At 36.9% G+C, this 19,586-nt stretch overlaps 1 protein-coding gene across 3 annotated transcripts in view; it reads left to right on the top strand.

The window, feature by feature from the left end:
* sh3gl3a (SH3-domain GRB2-like 3a) overlaps positions 1-19,348 on the top strand; it is a 49,926-nt gene extending 30,578 nt beyond the window's left edge. For 2 of the 3 annotated variants that reach the window (XM_055181985.2, XM_055181918.2), the window contains exons 2-11: positions 5,296-5,364; positions 5,455-5,527; positions 5,869-6,012; positions 7,172-7,305; positions 10,931-11,089; positions 11,244-11,347; positions 11,512-11,636; positions 11,919-11,951; positions 12,194-12,268; positions 17,741-19,348. In XM_055181985.2, the coding sequence (XP_055037960.1) occupies positions 5,350-5,364; positions 5,455-5,527; positions 5,869-6,012; positions 7,172-7,305; positions 10,931-11,089; positions 11,244-11,347; positions 11,512-11,636; positions 11,919-11,951; positions 12,194-12,268; positions 17,741-17,946 (1,068 nt within the window). In that variant the 5' untranslated portion in view covers positions 5,296-5,349 and the 3' untranslated portion in view covers positions 17,947-19,348. The remainder of the gene's footprint in view (positions 1-5,295; positions 5,365-5,454; positions 5,528-5,868; positions 6,013-7,171; positions 7,306-10,930; positions 11,090-11,243; positions 11,348-11,511; positions 11,637-11,918; positions 11,952-12,193; positions 12,269-17,740) is intronic. The other variant, XM_055182049.2, reaches the window with a different exon arrangement.
* The last annotated feature ends 238 nt before the right edge of the window (positions 19,349-19,586 follow it).

Raw genomic sequence — 19,586 nt, 5'->3', positions numbered from 1 at the left:
GACTTTTCTCTATTGAAATTGACGTGCCAAAATAGCCTATTCTTAATCTTCACATATGATTAATAACACATTAGCACATCAACAATTCAACAGATACATTTATATATCTATGATGTTTAGTGTTCAGTGTTTACTTTTCCTGCCTAGTCACAATGAGGTAATAATTAAAAAATAATACAAATAATTAAAAATGTTGATCTTTTGTCAGACTATGACATCATACTGAGACAAAATTGGATTGCTTGGGCCAAACTGACATTAACTGCGCAATCGATCATTCAATGTCCTGTAAGTTGCTTTGGATAAAAGCATCTGCCAAATGCATAAATGTACAAAAAGGACACTCTTAGATTTTTTTTGTTACAAAATATTAGACATAACATTGCAAGTAATCCATATATAGCAAAGATGTTCAGATAGCAGGATATCCTGCCAAGATCACGTTCTTGCACCTTGACCACAGCAGTGCAGCATTGTGGTAAAAACCCATCTTTAGCATCATTGAGGGCTGGTGTCGGTGAACCAGGAGTGAGACAGAAGTAGGTCAATATCCAGAGTACTTCTTCAAGTGTGTTAGCATGAATGTAGGCCACTACATATAGCTACGGTGTAAATAGTTTTTGGGAAACAGATAAAATTGTGAGCTTAGATATCGGATATATGCGAAACTAAATCCAGCTGGTGATTTATGTAGATACAGTAGATCATGTAAAAATAACAATATCTCATTAATATTTACATTTACCAAAATGGGTCACATATCAGCATAAATGCATAATATTTCACACTTTATCTTCCCAAACAAGAAAAACTTTTGATTTGTTGACTTCTGATTTCAAGATTTACTGGGCAGATGCGTCTGTGTATCTTACTTACTTATTTAAAAATAATGTGTCATGTATTTCTAATGCTTTGATATACCTTTACCACGTTGCCAGTCTATTTAACATCACCATTGTTTTGATATTTTCGTGTAATTTAATCATTTAGTTTCATTAGAGAGAGCAAACTGAATGTGTCTGGTGCCTGAATTCAGCGGAGCTGAACGCGCGTCACGTCACAGAGCAGCAGGTGTCAGATTTCATTTATTCCTGAGTGTGCGAGGCGAGCTGACCGACCAGACGAAGGCAGAAGCCGCGTGCTTACTCGTTTTTGTTATAATATACATATATGATGTTTAATATAAGCGAGATCGTTTTGTTGTTGTGTTTATCATCAAGAAAAATAATAAACCCATCATTCAAGCAGCTCTTTATGGAGAAGTAGCCTGTTGCTCTGCTTGGGACTGGCTGGTTCTTTGAGAATTACCTGCGCACATTGACTCAAGCACTTTAGTAAACCAGCTGTTGCACTCGCATTGCATGCAAATTCATACACAATTTAACGCAGCGTACGCAAGCACTGCATTTAAACAGTTGCGTAATTCAAAAGTGAAAATAAAATGTGCATGTCTGCATGCGCATTTATAAGCCCCTCCCACACGGTGACACCGGTATCACCGGGTTTGTGACGCGCTGATTAACCGGTTGGAAAATTACGTCACCGCGGCAACCCTACTAACTACTTTGTATTTAGCACTTACTGTTGGTTCAGTTTGCCAGTAGCCATGTTTCCATCACCATGATTGTATGCGAATTTCGAAGTATCGCATCAAAATTGAGTGATGGAAACGCCAAATTTCGAATTAAAATTCCTTAATTCGCAAAAAGTTTTTACCCTCACTTAAGGTGGTTTCTTACTTATAGGGCACATATTTTATTGCTAAAAACAACGTTATTTTGTGTATTTGGTTTAATGCAATGCGTTCGCGACTTTGTGTGGTTTATGGTTAAAAAACACATCATTTTCTAGATACCGTACATTTTTGTAGCTCCAGATATCCTTCCTTCCTCAAACGCTTTGATTTTGTACAAGACTCATCGATCTGAAAATTATTGTGTCCTTGATTAGCCAGCTAATCTGTACGTTATGCCTCAATACCTCTGACGTCAGGTGGAAATGAAATAACTCGCATCATTGTTTACTTTAGGGTTTGTACCTTTTGCATATCGTTAACATGTACTAATACACATTTACACGTCAAAGGAAATGTAAAGTCATGAATCGGACCATAATTGCTCTTTATGCGAAAAAGAGTAAATGCGAATAATGGGAATAATTTTGAAAGTTATATTCATTAAATAATTACTTTTAACTATGTGTTATGTGTATTAATATTTACTGCCAGGTAAATCTTGCAAAATATTTAATTTAAACAATGTGTGAATTATTTCATGAACAAAAATTAGAATTAAATTAAATGTGAAAGCAATAAAACAGACAATTAATCGCCATACTCGTCACAATTTATTAGGCAATTAACCGTCAGCCAAATTTCATAATCGTGACAGCCTTAAATGGGAGATAGAAACGCATTTGCCGAATAAATTCTGACGTGGCGAACATTAAACCCACAGGACTGATCGCTGGCAAATACCAGCTGCAATTCTAATAATTGAATTGAACTTGCCCAATCTTGACTACATGCAGTTGTGTCTCTGTGCTTTGTTTTATTTACTGTTGGTAACTAGGTTGCCAAAACCTCTGTCATTCGCTCTATCAACTTGATGAACTTGTGTCTTCTTCACAACATTTTTACACCTGGTATTAAGACGCGCTTTGGTCGATTGGATTATAAATGGACAAGAGAGACGCATTCCCGCTTACATTTGGTGTTTTTAATCCGTCTCTTTGTCGACTTGCGAGTTAAAACGCAAGCGGGAGAAATGACGCGAGACGGAGAAATTACACGTTTAAACTACGCGCAGCCGTGCACTTATATAACACTATATGAGATTACTGCTGCTTGTGTTGCTAGTTAACATGCTCATTTCAGAGCAATTGATTCAATAAGCTCGCGCAACTCTACACCCTTGCTAAATAAAAGAGGCGGAGCGAAGACGCTTTAGTTTTATAAAAGTCTAAAGTTTGCACGGAACCCTGGGTTTGTGTTATAAAAACGTTGTGCACAACATTAAACATAGCGTACATTAGTATGTGCTCCCTCAAGCATTGTCTTCGTAACTGTGAGTGGCTAACTAATTTGTGAAGTACACAACTTACTGTAAAGCCAAAATTAATCAATGACTTCATAAGTTTCTCTTTATAACGTTATTCTCGTCAAAACTGCAAATGATGCAAGTTTTATGTCTTTTGTTCTCTTTGTGTTTTAAAGTTATTTATAATAAGTCAAGTTTACTGTTTAGTGCACTGATATCCAACTAATTTTGGATAATAAAGTTTATTGTTAACTTCTTGCCTATAGTACATATCTTTGTCACATCAATATAAGTGTTGGATTTGGATCACCACATTTGTGAGTGATCACCACATTTGTGAGTGATCATTGCATTGCATTGTATTTATTCATATACAGTATATTATGGTAAAGTATATAGTGTATTCTATGTACAGTACTGTAGTATAATATACTGTAGTACATACTGAACTATAATATACACATAAAGAATATCGGCCGATATATCGTTATCGGTCTTTTTTTACTCCCTAATATCTGTATCGGCATCGGCCCGAAAAAACGCATATCGGTCGGGCTCTAGCCTAAAGCTCATATGGTTAATCAGCTCACAAATAATGATGCTTTTCACCTTAGCAAATCTACTCACAGACAATGTTACACCATGACAGCTATGGGAATTCAATGTGGGCTGTTTATTAGTGCCTTTCCTTTGGAAAGTTGAAAAAATTATCAGTGTGTCATCCTATATTTCATATTAAATATATTTTAAACAGCAATTATTTTAATGTTTTTATTATGCATTAAATTTTTATGATCATTTATTGAAGAGTTAAATTGGTTTGTCACACTATAGAGAAGAATGCATCACGAAATAATTGTCTCACTTCATACAGATAAATGGAGAAAAACAGCACATAAGAGTTTGAAATGACATAAGGGTGAATAAATAATAGGGTTGCAACTAACAATTATTTTCATAATTGATTAATCGTTCGACAATTTTTTTTCCGATTAACCGACTAATCAAATAAAACATAAATATTTACTCAATTCAATTTTTCAATTCTTATTATAGCTATAAAGCACGAAATTAGTGCATTCACATGTAGAAGTGTATTTTTTAAAGTGCAAAAGCCACACACTACTACAACCTTGTTGAATATCTGAAGAGTTTGGTTCCAAAACGCAATAAATCCATTTTGACTAATTTCAGTAAAAACGTGTTTTCTATACCAAGAAAGTGAAAAGATGAAAACCACTATTTTCTGTTACAAACTTTCACATAGCATCTTTAGCTTATAAAAACATAAAACCTTCAAATCCATAATTTGATTTTCAAAGATTTATTATATAAACGAATATTTTTTTCCACAAAATTGCTCGCGAGTGCCTCTTACGTAAGTTATTAGATGTTGATGGTTTACATGTCTTTCCCATCACATAAAACTATCAAAGGTTTAGCAATGCCATTAAAGTATTATTTTGTTTTTGTTTGTTTGTTGATCACGAAGTACAAGATAAGGGAAAACTAGCATTACATGTGTACTCAACGCGCCGCCATTGTTTGTTTTCAGTGCGTAGAAATGGTGCGTTGTAATTTGTGGAGCGGATTTATTGCGTTTTGTAGAAAAGGAGGAGTGGCATTTATTGGGTTTTGGAAAAAAAGGAGAAAAGATGACAGAATAACACGGCAGATATTTACTTTTAAATACTGACCTGATACAATACTGATTTTGGCTCATTTAAAAAATGTGGCGCTTATCGCGTTTTGAAACCTAACTCTTAATTTTGACTATTCACTGCCCAAATACCAACAACTAATGAACCAAATCCTTCCATTTCTTCAGAACTCGCTACCTTGCTTTTAACCAAGCTGGTCGTTGACAACAAATTTCATTATCGATTTTATTGATTAGTTGTTGCAGCACTAATAAATGATGACAGAATTTAACCCAACATGGTGATGTTTATAATAAGAACAAAGAACAAAATTTCAGGAAGATGTTATGCATCAGCAATCTGAACAATTGCGGTTCTCAAAAGGTTGAGTCACAATAAGCAATCCTGAAGGACTAATTATATAAGCCACTTTATTCCAGCATATTGTAATTGCTGGTTCAGACGGTAAATAGGCAGATTCATTTTAAAATAAAAAAGGCCTGTTTATCGATTATCACTGCCTCCCTTTCTATTGTGTGCACAGAGAAATATTCGCATTCTGCTTAATGTCACCACTTCCTCTCCCTGATCTCTAATTTCTGTGTTTTCCCATGCAGTTACTGAGCGAGAAGATAAGCGGCGCTGAGGGGACCAAGCTCGATGAAGACTTTATGGAAATGGAGCGGGTAGGACTAGCATTAAACCTTCATGTAACTTGATTTATGTGGCTGGCACATTCACCTTCTCCATCTAATGTGCTTTTCTCACCTTTACAGAAAATAGATGTCACAAACAAGTCTGTTTTTGACCTTATAACTAAAACCACTGAATACCTCCAACCAAACCCAGGTATGTAGTCTTAAACTACAACAGCAGTGTTGTGAATAATAACACAAATGTATTAAACTGCTAAATCAATTATGTAATAGTGAGGGTCTGTTCTTGCATTTAATATATATGTATGTTTATATATTATATAAAAAACATTTCTGGAAGGCATTTGTGAAAATCATAAAAACATGCTGGCGTGGAAAGAGTTAAAAACTAATATTGTGTGTTTGTATGGGATGAATTGAATCATAATTTTAAAGAATCCTGATGATTTGAGATTCTCATTTCACAATCAATGAATCATTTTCAGATTGCAGTGATTTATGATTCGTGTGTTTGTCATGTATGTTTCCACACAGCGTCGAGAGCGAAGCTGGGAATGCTCAACACCGTGTCTAAAATGAGAGGGCAGGTGAAAACGACAGGCTATCCTCAAACCGAAGGCCTGTTGGGAGACTGCATGCTGCGATATGGAAAAGAGCTCGGAGAGGAGTCGTCTTTCGGTAAACGCAGCTCACACATGCACAGGCATGAACCACAGGCAAACAGTAACGGAAATCCTGCAGCAATGCAGAGGAATGCTCCCACTGTCTCACAACCTCTCTCGCTCTCTCTTACTCACTCCGGGGATTGTGAAATGTGTTTCCTGTAATGTGTCCGTGCTTCTCACAACTGAACACAACTCTGACACCTTGTGGTGTTTTTTTATTAGTTCAACAAGGTGTTTTGGAGATGTGCAACATGCTATTATGTAGGGTTGTGTAGTAAGATGGCACATTCCGTACATTTCGAGGAAAATGTGCAGGTCTGAAGAGAAGAGACATCACAAAGGTCTTGCGGTAGTTTGTTCCAGAGCTTAGAAGCTGATATGCTGAAAGCCCTACCACCCACACTAGATAGACGGGTACTGCAAGCAAGTTTTCAGAGCTCGATCTCAGGGTACAGGGAGGGATATAGGGGATAATCAATTCTGAGAGGTAGGAAGATGCGAGAATCTTAAACTGCATGCGGTAATTTACAAGGAGTCAAAGTAGTTGTTGTAGGACAGGGATGATGTGAGCAGATATTTGGGTAAAAGTGAGTGCCCAGGCAGCTGAATTCTGAACGAACTGCAAGCGATTTATGAATTTTTTGGGTAGACCATAAAACATTGCAATAATCAAGACATGAAGTAATAAATGTGTGAACAATAGTTTCAGCATCTTTGAGATTAAGTGAGTGTCTTAAACGGACGGTATTGCGAAGATGAAAAAAACAAGACTTGACAAGGTGATTGATGTGGGGTTCAAAACATAGCCTAGAATCGAACAACAAACCAAGGTTTCGTATATTGTGGAAGAGGGTTAAACCAGAACACCGTCAATGTTAATAGAGAAGTCATGTTGGGTGAGATCAAGTGATTTAGGGGCTACTAGCAGAATTATTTTTTTCTGTGTTTAATTTTTTAAGATCATGTAAGCATGTTGTTAAGGAAGATTAAAAATTAAAGTGGCCCAAGGACAGATCCTTGAGGCACTCCACCGGAGAGGGTGACAGAATGATAATTAAATTTGTCAATGCTAACGAACTGCTTCGTATAAAACAAAAGAAATCAAATGAGATCATGCGGTTATTCTCAAAGCCACATTACATGGTGCTTTTGTGTGTACATTATATTCACAGGATGTGCGCTGGTGGACATCGGCGAAGCCATGAAGCAGATGGCCGATATTAAAGACGCCCTCGATATCAATGTGAAACAGAACTTCATTGACCCACTACAGACTCTTCAAGACAAAGATCTCAAAGAGATTGTGGTAAGACACTGAGTGTTTTTCTCTACGAAGCGCCCCCTAGTGTCTGGTAGTAAATACTTTCCAACACACTGTCAAAAACAAACTGTTGTCCCTCGCCACTGGCAACCCAGCTGATCAGCTGATGAGACATTTACAGATAATAACGAACGCAATGAAAGTACAACAATGCACAAAATTAAATATCAAAGTGTTACTTACAAGCGCAAAAGCAAGAATGCGAAATAATTATTAAAGGTGCAAGAACCCCTGGACCAGGTTTAAGATTTGCAATGTTTGCTCACGGGCACACAGGGTCTGTGTCAAGGTTTTATTGAGCCAGTCAGTTGAGTCATATATGCCACATGATTAATTGCTCTTAGGCAGTGATGTCATGCTAACACTGATTGGATGATTGGGCCACGAGGCCGTACTCAGACTTCACTGTCAATAGTCCTGAACTGTGACATGAAAGGCAACATTCAAGGAAATTTAATTACATGTTTTGAATAGCCTTCCAGAAATATGGGTGCTTGTAAAACATCTACAATGAAGTATTTGTGATTTATATGTATGACAAAAATGTATTTTGCCAAATTACAAGGCTCATTATTAGGGCTGCAACAACTAATCGATCGATCGATCATAAAATTTGGTGTTATTAAAGGAGCGGTGAATCAAAAACTACATTTTAACTTGATAATTTGTTATATAAGAGGTCATCATACTTAAATGAACATCCTGCAAGTTTCAGAACTGAAAACGTCCGTGCTACTGAAATATAACCGTTTTTGGCACCAAGCCAGCTAAACACTCCAGTCTAAAATTCGGAAATCTATGACGTCAAAGTAGAATTGAAACACCTCCCCATAACCAAAAGGACACGTCTACTTTTGTAGCCCCGCCCACAGCTTCGTGTGACACACGTGTGTCTCAGTAAGTAAACATGTCTTTAAAGATTGACAAATTTAACCAAAATGACTTTATAAATACATTTTTTCTGAGAGACTTTTATTTTGACGCGGTGATCTGTTATAATACCATGGAAACGCATTTTCGGTTGTGGAAGAACCGCGTGGGAACAACCGCGTGGGAACAACACAGAAGCTAAATACTTCAATTCGGAGGCTTGGAACATAACATTAGCAATGCATGGATAAAGTTTGCTTTTGAAGAAGTTCCAGCTCGTGTGGGGAGCGTTTGTTAACGTTGTGGACATGGATTCATTTGTAAAGAAGTCGATGCTGGATTTGCAGAGAGACTCAGAAGCACCACTTATATTGGATCTGACAACAATGACACAGCAGTATAATTCACAGTAAGACATTTTACTTTATTTAAGTTACTGCGTTTCACTATTGCTTAAGAGATCGCTTGATATGTCCTGTTGTAACATCCGTGTCTAAACACGTTTGTTTGACTGTTTTAATTTACTAAAAACATTAAACGATTAATAAAGGTACAACACTTAACAATATGACTGTAATTTAAAGGTAGAAATATACAAAGTTAGTTATAAGGAAGGATTTATCAGCCGCAGTTTAGATTCTGATGCCCGTTTACTGTGTTGTATACGGTAATTTAGGCGAGTTCCGTTTGAAAGGTCAAACACTCAACAAAGCTTATTTTTTTATCATATAACTGTGGTATGTAACGTAACGTGAATGTAAAAGCAACCTCACAAGCACAATAGAAATATACAAAGTTATTGATAAGGATTTATTAGCCGCAGTTTAGATTCTGATGCACGCTTACTGTGTTTTATACGGTAATTTAGTCACGTCGAGTTTTGTTTCTACTTTAATATACGTATTGTCATTTATGTGTATCATCTTTAGCACCCAGAATCTTTTGTGGCTCAAACATATTTGTGTTCGGCTGCTATTTTTATCACATTAATGTTTTTAAAACATTTCCCCACATGTAAGGACGGGGAATGAAGCTGTCCAATCATAGCAGTGGGTGTTTACGTTGAGGTCTTCAATGCGGCCCGCCCCTTCAAACGAACCATTTCTCCAGAGAGCCACTAATTCATGTTACAAAATAGCCTATTACTTATTGCTTTTGATGTTTTTGAATGTACCACGCATCATAAGTAGACATCAGACAACAGTATAAAACAATAAAATCGACAAATTCACCGCCCCTTTAAATTAGTTGGTCGGGGAGACGTCACTTGCTTCCACACCACTGTCAGACAGCTCAGACATGCGTGCTTCATACTACGCGAGCTGCACGTTTGTTAGGCGCTGCTTCTTCTCAACCATAGACTGTAAAAAAAGATGGACGACGCCTGTTCGCTCTCTTCCATTGGTGAAAATTGAAGCCGCCAGTGTCCCGATATGGCGCTGACATCTTGGGTCTTGAGTCTGCGCAGTAGCGATTTCGGGACCAGTCCTGCGCAGTAGTGAGCAGGAAGTAAAGCCACGAAATCAAGACCCCGCCCTCGCTCTCGCAGAATGCGCTTATCACACGATAACTCAAGCTGTCAATCATGATGTGACACCACCGTTTTTATATCATTAAATAACTAACTAAAAACAAACTTATTTTAAAAACAAACATTTGAATTTACATCAGCGTGATAAAAACTACAATAAATGACAGAAACCAGCTTCGGAAAAAAGATAATTGAAGTGTAATTACATTTTTTAGTTGGTCTCAAGTCCCATTAAATAACATGGGGAGGCGGGGTTTATGACCTATACTGGGAGCAGTCACTGGGGGGCGATTGAGACGTTTTGGCTTCACTTTTCAGGGCTTGTGTGGCACTCTTGTTCTCAACGTGCAACCAGCTTATTTAAAAGCAAGTCGGCGTTGCCCCATCCGGAGAGTTGCCAGGTCCTCTGCCTTTCAGAGGAGTGTTTCTGCAGGTTGATGTTTTTCTGTGGGTTAAAGATGAAAGGATTTGATTCATTAGTTGTTGGTATTTGGGCCGTGAATAGTCATTGCGATGCTTTTGGACTCATTTTAAATGGCCATTGGGGTGGTTTTGTTACGCGGATCTGGCAACCTTTACAGGATAATGATGAAAACAAAAGTGCCAACAAACACTGGTTAATAAAGGATACATTTTGTTCTTCAATATAATTCTTATCAAGGTCTAAAGTTGAAGATTAAAATGAGTTTATTAATCTGTGGCAAAATTTCCTCACCAGCACATCCCTGAAGACCCTGTTAATTTGGTTTATTTATATTTTGACATTTAAAGATGTTTTACTATTTAAACGTCACACAAACTTTTTTATTTAAGGCGTAAAATATCAAAATAAAAAATATTATATTAAAAAAACTCTGTACTAGTGTGTTGCTTTTGCACTTTTACATTTTTTTTAATTTTCACATCTTTAAATTGTGACAAATCTAATGGAGTAAATATGTTTTATCTGATCGAAAAAATAATCGCCCAATTAATTGATTATGAAAATTATTAGTTGCATCCCCACTTTTTATGCATCTGTCATAATTTCACATGACCCTTCAGATACTATTTAATCTTTTTGTTGTTTTTAACAGCCAGTGTAACACAAATCTGTGTATGAATGTACCTTAAATAATTTAATATTTTTTGTTTAGAATTATAATGACAAAATATATATGTTGCAATTTGTCAAAATGTAAGTCTTATACACGCATACATCTCTGGTAGCATCATCTGAAGAAACTGGAGGGTCGACGGTTAGATTTCGACTATAAGAAGAAGCGTCAGGGCAAGATTCCCGATGAGGACATCAGACAGGCTGTGGAGAAATTTGAGGAGTCCAAAGATCTTGCGGAGAGGAGCATGTTTAACTTTTTGGAGAATGACGTAAGAAACAATACTTACCATCTTCTTTCGTAAAATGTCCCTATTGCACCACAAGTGCCTACTTTATGTTTACAGTACAAATCAGTAAGACATTTAAGGTATTTCTAAACATGCTAGATCCTCTGACAATGCCATGTCTTTCATTTACCTATAGGTGGAGCAAGTGAGTCAGTTATCGGCTCTGATTGAGGCTGCGCTGGATTACCATCAACAGTCCTTGGAGATCCTGGTGGACCTTAACAGCAAACTACAGAGCAGGTACCGTTATACACAATTGAATATGCTGAAAATACTGTTTATTAAAATTGAAATTGGCGTGAATATACATTGATCGTAAATGAATTAGTCAACATTTTGTGAGTGTTATAAAACTGAGGGTTCTTTACTGATATATAAATGAACACACATACTTGGTCTCACAGGATAGCAACAGCAAGCAGTCGGCCCAAAAAAGAGTTCAAGCCAAAGTCGATTATGTCCAGTCTGGAGACGGCCGAGATCAATCAGCACAATGAACTTTCTTACACCTCATCAGTCAAGACCACAGGTATCAGTGTTGACATGAAGAGAAAGGTTTATATACATTCATATATGATACATATATGAAATATTGCAAAATTTAAATGGCAAAAAGAAATTAAAGGTTCTGCTCATGAGCCCTTGACCATTTTCCGCAACAAGAAGAACTGCAATCCATTTTGTTGTTTATTTCATCTTGTAGTTTTCATCCATGCATTATTTTGTTTATATTTACAAACGAGGTTCATGTTTTACATCTACATATCATACCACCACGTTTTCTTACATAACTCCTCAATATGCTTTGCAGATATTCAAGTCAATCACACTGTAAATGGAAAAAGTAGGTGTTGATATTTTATTATGGATTTTTTTTTTTACCTCTAATACGTTTATAGTGGGACTTTTAGTATTTTAGCAGTTTGATGCATCATGTAATTAATGAAATAATTGTAGAATCTGATCTATACAGGAATCACTTTACATTACATAACATTTTTGTTATCATCTGAGTGTGGGTGTATGTGAATCATGTGTAGCTGTATCGGTCTCTCATGTCTGATCTCATGTTTTTTTGGCGATCAGCTGATTATTTCACCAACAAACAACCATTGAGTCAAACATGGCCTGAAAGCCCCAATGGTAATACCTGTAGCACACGTAAGTATTCTCCACATGTTGCCTGAATCCACACACTAAATCTGCATACTGAGTTTTTATTCTAAATCTGTACAAACTAAATCTCTACACACTGAATCTGTATGCTTAATATTTACACACTAAATCTGCACCCTAAATCTGACACACTGAATCTGTACACACTAAATCTGACACACTGAATCTGTACACACTAAATCTTTACACACTGAATCTGTTTCCCGGACAGAGATTAGCTTGAACCAGGACTAGGCCTTAGTTTAATTAGGAAATATAACTAGTTTTAACAAACATGCCTTACTAAAAACATTGCTTGTGTGCATTTTGAGGCAAAACGAAGGGCATTTATGTATTTTAAGATATGTAAGTGCAAGTTGTTTTCAGTTTGGACAGCTCTTCAATTTTTTTTAGTCTAGGACTAGTCTAATCCCTGTTCGGGAAACCGCCCCTTAAAGGAATAGTCTACTTATTTTCAATATTAAAATATGTTATTACCTTAACTAAGAATTGTTGATGCATCCCTCTATCATCTGTGTGCGTGCACGTAAGCGCTGGAGCGCGCTGCGATGCTTCGATAGCATTTAGCTTAGCCCCATTCATTCAATGGTACCATTTAGAGATAAAGTTAGAAGTGACCAAACACATCAACGTTTTTCCTATTTAAGACGAGTAGTTATAGGAGTTATTCGATCTACGTCATCAATGTTCGCGGCGGCCATATTGTTGACATAAAACTGTCAGTCTGTCAATTGACAAGCGAGGCAGCGTGGGTATTATGAATGGTATTATCGGTGTAATTTTTTTAAAACCGCGCGATGGTGTGTGGTGTAATACACGGATGTTCCTACAACAGCAAAAAGAACCCCGGAATTAGTTTTTATGCGATACCGACTGTCAGAAAACATGAAAGGAAGGAGACAGAGGAGTTGAACCAGCGAAGGAGAGACTCCCAACAGCAAAGTCTGTCCCCATCATTTTACCACAGGTAACGTTAGGGATATATGCCTCACAGCAAAGTCTGTCCCCATTATTTGATCACATATGGTTAGCTGTAAGCAGTGGCTGAAACTGCTCTTTCAAATAAGCTGCCATAAATTGAGACAGTTATTAAATTAGTATTAATAACTATATGAGCATAATAATAGGTCTGGCATTGATACTAGGTAGGGAATTAAGGGCCGTTCACATAGTTTTGAAAATCGTTTTATATTAAACAGAATAGCGGAGCTCACACCAAAACTATAGCGATACAGATACAATGAACGACATCATTGGGATCACTTTCTGAGCGATTTTTCCCACCTGATGAAGGATAAACCATTGATAGCATTAAAATCTATTTGAACTTCAAGTGCACGACCACTTAAAATGACAGTGAAGCTCATTGCTGAGGTCTATAACATTAGATTACCTCCAGTTGCTGTGAAAATTGACTACGTAATGCTTTTTAATCTATTACATTAACTAACTGTTATGCCAAAAGGTAAGAGATTACACAAACTAGATTCACCGTTTAGAGTAACGCGAAACGCAGCGTGTTGAGGACATCTGCAAAAGTTTTTATTACAAGCAATATTAAAGGCAAGTGATTTGCGTGAGTGCCGTGAGCGAATTAGCATAAACGTATTGTTTGGTGATGTGGACGATGATATAGTTATCGTTATAGTTATCGTTATTATGTGAACGGCCCTTCAGTGCTTGTATGATGAATGCGGATACTGTATGAACGATATAGTTATAAATATCCGGATAAGTTACGGCTGGCACTTTACTTAAGGCTATTGGGTCTATTTGATATGGTTCCACAATAATCAAGCTCATCTTCTCTAAATACAGACGAGATGAAGCCATAAGGCTACTGCTCCCCTCGACTCAAATCTACGTGCGGCTAAGGGCAGGACAGATGTCATGTCAACAAGATGGCCGCGGTTAGCGACTTCCGGTGTTTGCGAATAAGCCCTATACGAGCAAGTTTGGTGGTACAAAATAAAACGTAGCGCTTTTCTAAGCGGATTTAAAAGAGGAACTATAGATATATATATATATGTAATAGCACTTTTGGGAGTGCTTCGACTCGGCGCAGTAACACCCTCCCTCTCCCATTATGAGGGTGAGAAGGGGAGCGGACTTTTCAGGCGAGTCGAAGTGCTCCCGGGGGTGCTGTTGCGCCGTGGAATGTAGTTCCTCTTTTGAATCCGCTTAGAAAGGCACTACGTTTTATTTTGTACCACCAAACTTGCTCGTATAACTACTCGTCTTAAATAGGGAAAACGTTGATGTGTTTGGTTATTTCCAACTTTATCTCTAAATGGTACCATTGAATGAATGGGGCTAAGCTAAATGCTATCGAAGCGTCGCAGCGCGCTCCAGCGCTTACGTGCACGCACACAGATGATAGAGGGATGTATCAACAATTCTTAGTTAAGGTAATAACATATTTTAATATTGAAAATGAGTAGACTATTCCTTTAATCTTTACACACTGAATTTGCACACTAAATCTTGACACACTGAATCTGTACACTAAATCTGTGCACCCTAAATCTGACACACTGAATCTGTGCACACAACATTTTTACACACTGAATCTGCACACTAAATCTGACACACTGAATCTGTACACGCTAAATCTGTGCACCCTAAATCTGACACACTGAATCTGTTTACGCTAAATCTGTGCACCCTAAATCTGACACACTGAATCTGTTTACGCTAAAACTGTGCACCCTAAATCTGACACACTGAATTTGACACACTGAATCTGTACACGCTAAATCTGTGCACCCTAAATCTGACACACTGAATCTGACACACTGAATCTGTACACGCTAAATCTGTGCACCCTAAATCTGACACACTGAATCTGACACACTGAATCTGTACACGCTAAATCTGTGCACCCTAAATCTGACACACTGAATATGTTAAACGCTAAAACTGTGCACCCTAAATCTGTACCTGCTAAATCTGTACACGCTGAATCTGTACACACTAAATCTGTGCATGCTAAAATCTGACACACTGTATCTGTATACTAAATCTCTCAGACTCTGTAATACTGAATCTGCACATCGGTTCTCTGAATCGGTACACTAAATTTCCACACACCGAGTTTGTACACACTAAATCTGTACACTATATCTGTACATGCTAAATCTGTATGCTAAATCTGAAACTGTATACTAAATCTGAAATACTGAAACTGTATACTAAATCTGCACATCGATCGTCTGAATCTGTACACTAAGGGTGGGTTGCACAAACAAGGATTAACTTAAGCAGAGTTTAGAGCTAATCTAGGGTTTGTTGATCTCGGTTTAATTTTAATTCGAGTTGTGTTGCACCACTTAAATTTAAACGCAGATTAACAAATCTTAGATTAAAACTTTTTTAAACTGTATTAAACCCTTCATCTGCGATTTATTTTGTCTGCCATGTTGAATTTTCCGGTATAATTAAACCGCAACAATGTTGACGTTGTCATTCAAAAAGGAAATAAACAGTTTATTATATTATAAATCACCTACATACACCGTTAGGCTAATCTAAAGGTCTGATTCAAATAAAAACATTTGACAATCTTTTAAAACAATTAACAGATCAGGAAATATTGTGACAGGAAATATCGCAAAGCTCAGATATTGTGATATAATGAACAAGATGTGTCGACGCATTTGTCATGAAGCGCCACCGTGTGTCTGTTCGTTCACTGTCCTTCGTCTGACTGGAGCGCGCATGGAGAAGCACATACGGGCATCGGTAGCTGTCACCGATGCTGTTATTAATCTTTTTGAGCCGCCAAACTCACTTTGTTAAGACGTTATAATAAACGCATCTTTGAATAGCGCCACCACGCTCGCGGTATGTGTTTCTAATCATTTAGCCAGACATTTAATTGTAAAAAAAAACATATTTAAACCTCCTCATATGCAAGTTTAAAGTTAACCCCCAGGGGTCCAAAAACGTGGCGCCGCGTTTTGACGTGTTTTTTCCTTATCATGGCAGAATCAACTTAAAATACTCCATCATTAATAATCATACACTTACGTGTACATTTTAAATGGTAAAGGGTCTTCTTTAATATGTGTTCATTCACAATAACAACAGATCTTTTTGTCAAATAAAGAAAATAAACAGGGTGTGCATCCAGACATTTCTGTCTCCGCCAGCTGTCTCTCAAAACACGTTACAAAAATCAATTGAAACTCCGCGAATACTCGTCACACAAACATGATACACATATCCAAAGAAAGCCTGAAATGTCTACTTTTAAACAAGCTAAATATAATCAAAAACAAATAATGCCTGTTTATATAATCTGCATTGAAGTAAAGAGAGTACCGTTTTTCCTGGCTGACTTCATTATCTTTAATTCGGTCACGCCCACAGGTTTATTTTTAAACAGGTTTAAAGTTTGGTGCAACAGAATTATTAAATAAGCTTTGATTTAAACCAGATTTAGGCCTAATCCTTGTTGGTGCAACCCACCGTAAATCTCCAAACACAGAGTCTGTACACACTAAATCTGCACACCTAATCTGTACACTGAATCTGTACACTAAGGGGCCAGTCACACCAAAAGCGCTTTAAACGCTTGCAAACGCAAGTCGCAACGCACTGCCTTTTCATATTGCTAAGCAACCACCGAGTCAGCTGTCTTTTCAATCAGATACTGAAGCGTGAGCGCTCTTTTGTTGTTAACTGTCATATTAGCAAAAACTTTAAAAGAGAGTCCGGTTCTTCAAAGCAACTGTAAACTTCCCTCACCACAACGTAAGGCCCGCCTCTCCCCTCATTCGATTGGAAAATGGAAAGACGCGAATGACGTCAGGCGCTTCTCCGCTCTCAGCGCTCTTTCAAAAACGCGTGCGCGGCAGACGGCAAAAAAACGCAAGGCGCTCGGCGCGCATAAACAGCATGCAAACGCGCCCTGCCCATAGAAAATCATTCAAAAAAGGCGCCTGCAACTGCCATAAACGCTTTTGGTGTGACTGGCCCCTAAATCTGTACACTAAATCTGCACATTGAATCTCTGAATTAGTACACTAAATCTCCACACACAGAGTCTGTATACACTAAATTTGCACACCACGAATCTATACACACTGAATCTGCACACTAAATCTTATGTCTTAAATATAGTAATAAGTCAATATATTTAATCTTTTATTCAAGGAAACATTTTTCAAAACTCTTTTTGAAAAGGCATTTTTCATGAGAAAGAACTAACAAACACTCAAATTGTGCACGGACATCATACATTAATTAATAATACATTATTATCATTAATACATTTTTTTTCAATCATTTTTCCAGCACTGTAATTAATAAAGTATGCTGTCGTCTAAAGCAGCACACACTTCAGAAGCACCATTACTCTTTAACTGTGTGAATGACAGAATGAATTTTGCAAAAGATGTAAAAATTGCGAATGTGTAGAAACTAAAATAATTCATTGTATTTGACTCATTTCAGAAATCGAGACACACTTGGACCAGCCCTGTTGTCGGTCTCTTTACGACTTTGAGCCAGAGAACGAAGGGGAGCTGGGCTTTAAAGAGGGTGACATCATCATCCTCACCAATCAGATCGATGAGAACTGGTATGAAGGCATGATTAACGGCGAATCAGGCTTCTTTCCCATAAACTACGTAGAGGTCTTAGTGCCTCTCCCTCAATGAGCCAAGCAGAACCGACAACCACACCCAAACCAGACTGTATCGAGTATCCTCTTTATCAACCAACATCCCCTGCTGCATTCTCACCGATGAAAGCCTTGCGTTTCACCACAGACAATTTGAAAACGTTTTACATTCAGTATTTATTTTTTATTTTGTTCTACAAGCCTCATGGTGCAAAATCTTGACGTTTACACTGCAAAAATATTTATGTAAGTATGTATTTTTGCCTCATTTTCCAGTTAAAACAACTCTACGCTTAAAGTAAGATATGTTCACTGAATATATCTTATTGTTAGATTTATATATTTCAAACAAAAATACCAAATGTGAAAAGTCGTGAAAATCAAAATCAAATTATTTAAATATAACTGAATAATATAAAACAATAAATAATAAGTAAAATATCACATCTTTCATATGTCACCCTGGTCCACAAAAGCAGTCATAAGCAACACGGGTATATTTGTAGCAATAGCCAACAATACATTGTATGGGTAAAATACATCATGCAAAAAAATCATTAGGATATTAAAGAGGTAGTGCATCGAAAAATGAAAATAACCTCATGATTTACTCACCCTCAAGCCATCCGAGATGTATAGACGGTTTCATCGGACGCACATGATACACGTCTGGATCTGAACTTTACTTCCGGTTTCGTTTTTTTTAATGGTCTGACTAGTTGCTAAACTGATCTCTTGAACAAATTCCTCGTCGAAAACAACAAATGTTTTGGTTTTATGGGTAATCTATGTGTTGTTTTTTTTGCTTGTTATATAAATAAACTATGTTTAAAGTACTTTTTTGTTATTTATTATTAGCGGAGTTTACTGGAAGTTACGTGCGGACCGCGACAGCCGCTTGTTTATGTTGTTACTGCTGAAACCGTCTATATGACTATCATCTTTTAGACAGACAAAATCAAAGTTATTTTAGAAAATGTTATTAGCTTTATAATGATGGTAAATGGTGCTACTGATTTTAAAGCACAAAAATGTGCATTTCTCATTCACAGAAATAATCCACACGTTAATAAAGCTCTTCGAGGGCAATCGATGCAATTTTGTAATAAACATTTACGTATTTAAAACTTTATAATAAAGATATTTTGTAAAATTCATACAGTAAATATATTATAAATGTTTATCATTAGTATTATGTGTTGCTGAGGACTTTATTTGGATAACTTTGAAGGCGATTTTCTCAATATTTTGATTTTTAAATAGTTGTATCTCAGTCAAATATTGTCGAATCCTAATAAAAACCATACATCATTGGAAAGCTTATTTATAATATATGAATATAAATCTCAATTTCAAAAAAGTTACTCTTATGACTGGTTTTGTCGTCCAGCACTGTAAAAAATGATGTCAAATCAACATATAATTTAACCAATTAAGTTAAACAAATCTCAACTTATCACAGGTCAAAACTTAAAAAAGTAGGTTGAATTGACTTGCTAAACCAGTGCACTGGAAAAAATGATTTTCAAGAAGAAAAAGTCTTGGTGTTTTTGTCTTGTTTTCAGTGGAAGTGTCGAAAGGTTCTTAAATTCAGATGCTTTTTCTTGATGAGCAAAACGACCGAGGAAAATGGGTCTAGTTTTTGGACCAAAAATATCACATTTAAGTGATTTTGTG

The sequence above is a fragment of the Misgurnus anguillicaudatus genome, chromosome 21 (genome assembly GCF_027580225.2).
Source record: "Misgurnus anguillicaudatus chromosome 21, ASM2758022v2, whole genome shotgun sequence".
In the NCBI taxonomy this organism is placed as follows: Eukaryota; Metazoa; Chordata; class Actinopteri; order Cypriniformes; family Cobitidae; genus Misgurnus; species Misgurnus anguillicaudatus.
The sequence above is the reverse complement of the archived record's forward strand: the minus strand, read 5'-3'. Positions and strand labels throughout refer to the sequence as shown.